This window comes from Ceratotherium simum, chromosome 1, assembly GCF_057802395.1.
Source record: "Ceratotherium simum simum isolate JZ-2026a chromosome 1, ASM5780239v1, whole genome shotgun sequence".
Taxonomy (NCBI): Eukaryota; Metazoa; Chordata; class Mammalia; order Perissodactyla; family Rhinocerotidae; genus Ceratotherium; species Ceratotherium simum.
This window is the reverse complement of record NC_141900.1, coordinates 28,344,074-28,354,897: the sequence shown is the minus strand read 5'-3', so window position 1 is coordinate 28,354,897 and position 10,824 is coordinate 28,344,074. Positions and strand designations below refer to the sequence as shown.

General features: G+C 32.4%; 1 protein-coding gene across 1 annotated transcript in view; it reads left to right on the top strand.

The window, feature by feature from the left end:
- PCLO (piccolo presynaptic cytomatrix protein) overlaps positions 1-10,824 on the top strand; it is a 397,103-nt gene that overhangs the window by 250,449 nt on the left and 135,830 nt on the right. The window contains 2 exon segments of the mRNA XM_087445431.1: positions 4,369-4,505; positions 10,535-10,625. Of these exon segments, the coding sequence (XP_087301557.1) occupies positions 4,369-4,505; positions 10,535-10,625 (228 nt within the window).

The window sequence follows — 10,824 nt, the reverse complement described above, 5'->3', positions numbered from 1 at the left end:
CATTATTACTTCCTACCTTTGGGAACTGAAAGCACTAAGCTGACATGAACATCTCCATGTCTTCCCTGAGGACTCACAGGAAAATACGTTTTCATGAAAAGGATTTTCTTTCTGCTTCTGTATCTAGACACCAATATAATTTTAGAAGTTCAAATTTAGATTTGAACAGGACTAAAGTAATCACTGGATCTGAAGGAGGAGAAACTGAAATTCCAACAGACTAGTCAGTTTCTGATTTGTTTTCTTCTCTACAGCCTATTGGATTGACCATTTTTATTGATAATTAGTCAATTAAATAAAACACTCTATTTGTGTATTTTTATTTAGCCAATTGTTTGAGTGAATCTACATAGTTAAACAAGAGTTATGGTATTATGTGGAAACAGTTTTTATTTTATCCTTTACTTTTTTCCACAATACAACTTTTACACACATTTTATATATATGAAATGACTGGCAAAAGAATAAAAAGGCTCTTCAATAATCGTATATGTAAAATAAAACCTAACAGGTCTATGGCATAACTAAACACCTAAATGCTACGTGTGCATGGCAAGCATATATCTGGAGAGAATTTGACAAATTCATTTATTCATCACCAATGTTTTGTCAGCATGGTGCCAGACCTACTGAGATTCTCAAATGTGGCATTTATTTACATACAACCATATAAAAATAACCAAATGTTTTATTTCTCATTTATATGTTTGGATGATGTATACTCATAATCATCAAAGACTGTATGAAAAGAATTGTTTTGACAAAGTGGATGATGAGACATCATGTAGCATGCAACATTATTAAATGTGTAATACCAAAGAAGTAAACAATTAAAATGAAATTTAGGTGAAATCAAACAATTAAACTAAAATGTTTTTAAAGTTAAGCAGATAAGAAATTTAGTCATAAAAATCGTGTTGATATAGAATTAAACAAAAGACAACTATAACAAATTTAATTACATATGTAATATTACGTGTGTGAATTGTAGTGATTATCTTTAAAAGATGTATGTTTTAAAATGTTATGTATTTTCTTTGCTTTTATATCACATAAACATATTACTTTTCTGGTAAGCAATGGTTTACTTTTCTGTTGAAATCTTGGATTCCTTGGGTAATCAAGGGAAAAAGTAGAAAATATTTTTCCCAACCACATAACTCATGACACTTAAGAACTCATAAAATATTAGGGATTTTTAAAATAAATTTTTACCAAATATATGCTATATCTATATTTGAATGCTACCAAGGTAACTTTGAAAAGCATAACATTCCAACAAGCTATTTAGTATCATGTAGACAAAGCAAATTTAACTAATTTCAAGTTGTTTATTGTGTGCTTTCTCTGAATTTAATTGAACTCGAGGTCACAGACTATACGATGTTTTCCATATGTATTCTATATGACTCTAGTTAATTTTGAAATATCTCACTTGAGGCAAAATCTAGGTAAACATAATTTACGTTGCTTAATATTTATGGCCATCACCTTGAAGTCCACAACCTGAAATCCATGCATGGTTAACTGAGTACGTACAGAGCAGGAGACCTTTCCTCCGGAGCAGATTGGAAGGAAGCTAAGCTAGAAACTGTCAAGTTATATCTATTTCTACAACCACAAATATTTTGTTGAAAAAATTCTTTCAAAGTATACTCTATGCAGAAAAACTCTTCAGTATATACCGTCATTTAAAAAAAAATTTTTTTTGACCAATATTTGATATTGAATAGCATTAAATTATTCATGTAACTGTTTTCTGTGTATAATGCTAGACCCAAAAGTAGCTTGCTTGTATTTTACATTTAAGAATTTATGAAAATATTATCAGCTTAAAGAAAGGGGATGTTAATCTCCAGCAAATTATTTAAAATAATTTGGAAGTTATTATTATTATAAAATTTAATTTCTAAAGTGCAGATCTACCTTGGCAGATGACAGTTGCAGTTATAAACAATTAGAGTTTATGTACAACTTGCTGTAAATGATGAGTACAGAATCTGGTAAAAAACCAGATTCATTCAATCTGGTTCTCTTGGTTAATCTATAAATTCCTATGCAAAACTTGGTAGGCACCCTAATTTAATCATGTATAGAGTTATAAGAAATAACAAAGTATGTAATCAGAATAGGAAATAAATTGACAAAATTTGGATCAGGTTGAGATTCTGCCTTATTTGTATAGATGCAGCCAAGGAAACATGTTTTAAAAGACTGTATTTCAAATGCAATTAGCAAAGTTATATATTCAAGTGAAATTATGTACAACATTCTCCAAGGTATTCATTTATTAAAATTAGTATAGATTATTTTTTTATTTTCATGAGAAATATATAATAATCGTATATAAGAAGTAAGAAAAATAGGGCCGGCCCCATGGCTTGGCGGTTAAGTGCGCGCACTGTGCTGCCGGCGGCCCGGGTTCGGATCCCGGGTGCGCACTGACGCACCGCTCCTCTGGCCATGCTGGGGCCGCATCCCACATACGGCAACTAGAAGGATGTGCAGCTATGACAGACAACTATCTGCTGGGGCTTTGGGGGAAAAATAAAAAAAAAAAAAAAGAAGTAAGAAAAATAATGTTAGTGTGGTTGGAGATAATCTAAGTTCTTAGAGACTGATGATCAAATAATGGGTTTGTTTTGTATGTGTTTATCAAATTTCTATCACATTAAATATTTTTAATAAATTAGTCACTTGGTGTCAAATTAAGACTATAAAAACCATAATAAATAGCAAGTGGATTGTGAGAAAAGATTGTGTAACTTCTAATGAGGTTCAAGGGACAAATTAACATTTATTTTAAAATGTGCTTATCATAATTAGGGTCTTGAACTTCTTTCTCTAGTTTGATGACTAGTTTTTCTATGTTTCATTTATTTCATTTATTGAATGTTATGCATTTATAAGGCATTGTTTTTAGTGTTGAGGGAGAAAAAACTTAAAGAAGATATAAGCCTTGCCCTCAGGCAGCTTAGAGTCTAATAGGGGAGATCAGACAAGTACACATGCAACACAAAACAGGTATGTACTATTATATTTCCTCAAATCTAAGACTGACTAAGTTATGCCACACCTTCTGTCATTCCATATTTTTTGGAGGAAAATGCTGCAGTTGATCAGCAGCATTGACCAAGATCACAGGAGGTGTAGAGGTGAGTAGTGATGTATATGCTGTGGGTTTGTCAGCCCTGCCAGGAAAGAAATGATGGAAATTGCCTGGGGAAAAAAGTCTCGGGAGAAAGTTTTGGAAAAGAAGACAGTCAGAGTTGTAGACAGAAAAAGAAAACAATAAGGAGATAGAACTCAATAGTGTGGTACTGTAGAAGCTAGAGTTTCAAGAAAGCAAAGGTTGATAGCATCAACACATCATTCAGAATGAGCACTGTGCCATTTAGGAAGCAACAATGTATTTCCCGAGACTATTAATTAGGGATCCTTTTACAAAGAATAAAGCTTTATATAAATTCAAATTCTGTATATTAGGTTAAATAGAATTTCCGATCACTAAATAATAGCTTTAAAAAACCTTGGAAGTACAAAGAACTGAATGGGACGAAAAATTTAAAATAATAATCACGTACTTAAATATGGTTGCATTTTCAAAAAAGTATTTTAAGATGTCAAGTTTTGTCACATAATTACAAAAAGCAGTCAGTCATCTCTTCAATCTAATTCCTAAATCTTTGATCTCACAGAAAATAATGGTTTAATTTTTAATAAAAAATTCTAATAGTTATATTTTTAATATTAGGTTACCAGTTGATTATGGCACACATGTTCCTAGCAATAACACCTTTGATCCTATTAGAAATAAATGTTTCCATTTATTTATGGATGTCATAGAAATGTCATGTTTTCAAAAAATACTCACTTGATGTTCAAAGCCAGCAGCCACATATTGGTACTGGGTTGATACGATAGTGGGAAAGTAACAGAATCTTCCATACTCAAGGAATACATTTTCCTTGGATTTTAGTGGTGGATGGTGGGTGGTGGGAGAGGTGAGGAGGTGGGAACTAATGGACTGAGGTTGAATAGAGTGACTTCTGAGGGATATTTGCTGGTTGATTGATTTATTCAATCACTATCTAAATTTCTTTTTCCTCCTGATTTAAAATTTAATTTTGTTTTATTTTGCTCTGAGAGGTTGAACAGGTGTCTACATTGTTTTTTCAAGGTTATTCCATGGTACAAAAGTTTTAAAATAATATTGGAAATGATTTTTCTCATCTTGTTGGGAGTTGTGTTTTCAATGCATGAATGGTTAGCAAGCCTGGAACATATAGGTACTTCAGAACATCTGCTCTCCTCTATCACCTACGTTAGTTGGGGTTGCATTGTTTGATATTTCCTTGGTCTCCAAAGCCTATCATCTGCGTCGTGAAGAAACAGATTGGTTTGACAAACCCAGGGATTCTCGTTTGGAAAATGGACACGGTCTGGATCGAAAACTGCCAGAAAGATTGGTCCACTCTAGACCACACAGTCAACATCAAGAGCAAGTAAGTGCTATATTGAGCAATCTCTTTTAGATTTATCAAAAAAAAGAAAGACAATTCACCCTAAACTGTCTCAGTTATCCTAAAATGCATGGAACTTTTGTCAATCAAGTTTGCAAATGTTTTTTTTTCCAATAACTTAAAGTAGTAAGTACTTACTTCATCAGCCATGACTGACTGATATTACAGCATAGCTGTGATGCTTCTACCAGGCAATTTAAGAGATTTATTCCTCCAACAGAGAATTAAGTTTGTACAGCATACCCAACACTGCTATACGAGGAGAATACATGAAGCTCCTGAAGAACTTACAGAATATTGGGTGAAATAGATTTGGGTAATTTTAGTGCTTTCTAATAGCAGTATGTTCAAGTTTAAGAAATAGCAAATAAGAGGTTGACCAAACCAAGTCAGCTGGGGACAGGGAAGGCTTCACTTGGGGGAGAAGGGAGCTAATATTTTAGACATGGAAGGGTTAGTTTGTTTTACATTCATTTTTGGATTTTATCTTCAGAACAACTCAAACTAGGTATTATTAATTAATATTATTTATAGATGAAGAAACTGAAACTTAGAAGTACATTTCACAATTAGGTAAATATGATACCAAAATTCATCATCTCATTCACTTTAGAAAAAATGAAGTACTGTTTGAATTGAATTTTGAAATATACCTAGGAGATTAACAGTTCGATAAATTAAGGGAGATTCCTCTGGTAAGCCAAGTCGCCTTAAATCAGTTGCCTTAACTAATCAGATATTTGCAGGCTGTGTACTCATTACAATCATTAAACTATCCACAAACAGATAGCTGATTTATTTCACATACATTAACTCCTAAATCGTGCTGTCTGATTAGTGATTCATTAATATAGAAGACAATTATATTTTGAACAACAAAGAAGAACCATATGAACTTACTATAATTTAATTCAGTGTTTGTCACCTTAGGTATAAAAGAAAAGACTTTTGCACACATATGTACTATAAAAGATAATATCTATACTCTCAGATTTGATTTCTTCCTAAGCAATTTCAGTTTTAATTGCCAAATTTCTAGCTGTTAAATAGAGTTTCCTTTTCTTGCAATTTTGTTTTGTTTTTGATTTATAGCAAATAGCATATTTGATATATGCTATCATATTTTCCAGAAATCTTGGGATTCTTCTCTATATATTGTAAATATTCTCTCTTTAGTTTTTGATATCTTTAATAGATTTTTTGTTTAGGGTTGTTTACCTCTAAATACATGTCAATATATCTCCATTTCTTAGTACTTCATTTTAATGTATCAGACTATTATACTTTTCTTAGCTTATCTTGTTATTCTTTAAAATTATTTCTATAGTTGTATTTCAGTCTCATCAAATAGATCTGGCTGGGGAGTAAGAAAATTAAAAAATCATTCTGAACATGTTTTAAAAATTTAAATTGCCTCCATTTATCTATAATTACTAAAATAATAAATTTGTCAGCTGAAAATAACTTCCTTGAATGTATTTTAATTATAAGAATCTCTCTGTAATGACTTACATTACATTATATCTTACTTGTCTCATTTGTTTCTCTGAAGTTTAGTATTTCCCACAAACCTAGATCAAGTCAATGAAAACACATTTCCTTTAAAGAAATCCTAATAAGATAAAATATATAAACTGGAGAACTAAAAAATAAAAACTTCCATGCAGTTACTTTCCAGTACTATTTCCATGGATATTCAGAATAGTCTTATTCAACTAATTTATCCAACTAATATTTTTGAGGATACATTCTAAAGTAACCTGTATCCACCTCAGAAAATATTTTCTAAAATTCTATTTATTGTATGTAGATGAAAAATTAATATCCCTAATGACATTTTTTTGTTTCTAACTTTCTGTTACATCTACAGATTTATGGTTTGATCCACTGAGAACATAGTACCATCATGTTTAAAATGTATATAACTATAGACCAATCTAATGCCAAAATTAAGCAGAGAGGGTATATTTAAGAATCGTTTAAAGAATTTCTTGCCGTGTTTTATAAAGTAGAAAATGTAAGAATTCTTATTAGAATTACACATAGGTAAATGTAATAGAGTAATATATATTTTCTTGCTGGAAGTTATTTTTCACATTTTTATTTTGATATCTAACACAAAAAACTGTATATACAGTTATCAAAACTCCAAATATAGATAATTATAAACTAGTTGTAAGGTGAATAGCCATAACCACCACACTGACAAGAAAGGGAACATTGTCTGCCCCCAGAAGCTCCTGCGCTCTTTGATTTTAAACTTCAACCTCTCCCAAACAAAGTAACAAATATGCTGACTCATGTAACAATAATTTCTTTGTTTTCCTTTATAGTTTTTCCTAAAGAGAAGCTACATAGAAGACAACATATGCTTTAATTATATTTATATAAAGTTCAAAATTCCTGCTTTTTTGCATTAATATTTCTTCAAATACTGTCTTCCTATTAACTCATCATAACTGTATTTTGGTCTAGAGAGAATAGCAAAGTGACATTCTTGTTTTATTTACTTCTTTGCATCTCTAATCATAAAAGGTAATATCGAGCTTTTGGTAGCAATAGACCCAAATGCTTTTATTTGAAAACTTATGTATAACAAGAATTTATGCTCATAAATGCTCTGGAGGCAAAAGTAATAAAACCAAATTGACTAATGCAAACTCTAATTTATCTGTTTTTAAAAATATTTTATGTGAAACATACATTAGAGAGAGAGAATATGTCTGAAATTTTTATTGGACTCAAAATCATATTAACTATAAAAATAAACCAAATCTGCAAATCCATATTTGTTTCCTTTCAAATATATATATTTATGTTTAACCTCTGCACTATTCCGTGGAAATTCAGCTCTACTTTGGAAATTGAGCAGATCACCTGATACCCCCACCCCTTTTTAAAAAATTTTCCTCAGTCACTTCATCTATAAATAGGACTAATGCCCTTCACAGGGTGGTTATAAAGGTCAATACTACTTGACTGGTACAAATACCTCCACTCTCTACACTAATGCCTACGCCATCTGCAATTCCCAAGCAATTGCTATATTGAGGCATATTAAGCTCCTCTGAAAGAGCCACTCTCTTTATTCTAGGCCTTTGAATGTGTTGTTTTCTCTCCCCTAACACTTTTCCTCCTCTCTTCTCTTAGCTAACCCTACTCATCACTTAGGTCTCCAGGTACATGTCCCGTCTTGCAAGACTTCCCTGGCACTGCTACCACCACCTCCCCACAAATCTGGGGCAAGTGTTCTTCCTTTGTGCTCCATGCATTATGTCTTGGGCTGTGAGCTCCTGGATAGCATGAGCTCTCTAGTCCATCCACCGTGGCATATATACAGTGCCTAGTGCAGTGCTTGAAACCCCAGTAGGGCACTCTCTACCTTGCAGCTAGCATGCATGGTATTTAAGTGAGGGAAAGGATGACTGTCTGTATAAATAAAAGATATGTTAACACAAGAATTAATGTAAGTATGAAGGCTCTATTCACGAAAATAATTCCTTCTGAAATATTTGCATGTAGAGAAGAGAAAAAATTCTTTTTCTGGGAGGCATACAGGTGGTAGTTCTATCAATGCAGAATCACCAAAAGACAATGATATCGGAAACCCAGCTCTGGGGAGAGGTATAGGCACTACTTGACATCACTCCTGCCCTCTGGCATTGCACCTACTCTTATTTGGCAGAAGCTACACTTACCCTGATACCCCATCGGCTGGAGAACTTTCTCAATATTCACCTTCAATGGTTAGGAAAAAGCCAAGATCCAACTAGTTCATACATGGGAGACAGATACTACTGTTTTCAGTAGACTCTTGGTCACATTGATTATAATTATGGCAGTTCAATGGTTTTTATTTATTACGTGAAATCATGAAGCTGGTTGTAGACAGTCACTGAAACTATAGGAGATTCTCTGAGATGCTCTGAAAGCAACGTTCATGGAAATGAAGAGGTTTAGCATCTCTTCTACTAACATCGTGATAGGTACAAATTAAAAGGTGATAATGGCTAGCTGGTAAAACTCTGGTGAAAAATTGGGAAAGCCTGACTACTCTTCTAGACTATGCAGTAGATACACTGTGAGATTACATCAACTTCTCCCTAGTCTGGAGAATTGGGAAGAATAGCAAAAGTCAAAATTATGTTTTCTTAGTTTATTTTTGGCCAGGTGGGGAAAAAAAATGAGTTTTTAAAATCATTGTTAAATAATACATGAAATTAGAAGATGTTTGAAATAAAATTAAATAATATCCACCATTTTAATGAAGTACCTACAGTACCAAAGCAAAGTTCAGTTGCATCTAATAGTTTATAATTTTCAATGCACACCGTTTAATTTTTACTAAAAAATAAAAATCTTTAAATACAGATTAGGGGAGGGAGGAAGTAGGGGTAAAGGAATGTAGAAGAAGGAGAAAAGATGAGGGGAGGGCAGAGGAGAAAAATTAAGAGAAGGGAAAGAGAGAGAGATAGAGAGAGAGAGACAGAGTAGGAGGCCAGAGGGGAAGATAGCAGGAAATGTACACTCTTATTATGGATATAAATCAGGTTTTCTGTGGTTTACAAAGTTAGCATTAGTATGAATTATCTAGATTGATGGATTATATTGATCCTAATATTTTTATAATCTTGCAAACAATATTTTAGTTTTGCTTTGCAGGCCTCATATAATATTCTTGTCTTAACAGCATTCTGCTGTTGTGTGGGGAGTGTTTTCTCTTCATCAGAGGCCTGATTAAGCTGATTCTTTCCTGAAGAGAATAAAAGCTAAAGGCTATCATTTAAGCTTGCATTTTTTCAATACACATTTTATTTTTAATATCCAAATTCTAGCAGTTTTACAGCTGAATTTACAAAGGCACATTAAGACCACACAAGTATTCCAAGAAATCTTTCTTCACAAAATGTACGTTTCTTTGGTTCTAAATTCTATTTAATATTTTGGTTTAGTATTCCCACACACTTCTTAAACATTGAAATGGGTAGCATTGAATGTCTCTTTACTAAACTGTATTTCATTTTTAATTTTAGTCAAAATTTTTCCTAGGATAATAGATATAAGATTCCATACTAATAAACTCCCATTAATATAGATATGAATAAATATTTTACTATTTCTATCTTTCTTTATTTCACAAATCTCTTTTGAAAGCAAAGTTCCATAAAATATAAAGCACAAGTTTGCATTCACTAATTTACTTTTGTTTCAGAAATCTCTTTTTGCCAGGTGGAAACAGAGATAATGCGGTCTAAGGTATTCTCATGTTCCAGTCTCAATAATGAGAATTGAAATCACTGACTTGTAACAATAGCTTTAAGTGTTGCTTCTTCTACCAGAAGGAACGTCAACAGTAATTGAGAAATAATGCCATCAATAACACAAGCTTTGCATATAAAAAGGGTTCAGAAAGTATTAGAATGAGCTAAGACTTTTTTATTTATAGAACAGTAGTCTTAGCGTCCACTGTACATTGAAACTTCTAGTAGATGTGCTCAGCAAAAGCACACTGCAATAAAATCAAAGCAACATAAATATGAAGCAGTCCTGTCATAGTGATAGAGGGTGAAGAAGGAGATCTCTGGCTTTTCTCCCCTTGTGCCACTTCATTGCTGAAAATTAACCACACCTTTCCATTTCTAGGCTATCCAGAGCAAAATCAGCCCCTGTCACTTTTCCATATACATTCTCTATCCTCTGTCATCACTATTGACTATGTACTACTGATGTAACAGACATCCTTTAGAACCTGTATGTGTGCTCATTAATTTTCTAAACACAACAAATCAGTTTGCAAGAGAAATTGGTTATGAATGTTAAGACCATAATGAACTCAGAAGCCAATAATATCATTATATAGTGTGAGAGGCTTAAAGTGTCATCATTTGAGAACTTTCTGAGACATTTTCATTGATTGAATCAATCTGATTTTCATAAAAAAGGTAATTCTGTATATTGCACTTTAAGTGTCTTTAACATTGATTTTTCACCTTATCACATGTATGTCTTAGATTATACAGATGAACGGGAAGTCTGTGCACTACATCTTTCCTCATGCGAGGATAAAAATAACAAGAGACTCTAAGGATCACACAGTTTCAGGTAAAGGAAATCAAATAAGCTAATCCTTTTTATTTTAATGTTGGGTTGAGATATGTATTTGGATTTCAGTTTAGGTGACTCATTGAATTTTAGAAAACAACACTTTTTAATGTCAAAAATTGTATTTTGAAAAATTTCAAAAAATAAGCAGGCTATACACTTGAACATAAAAGACAATAATGACATGATCATTAATATG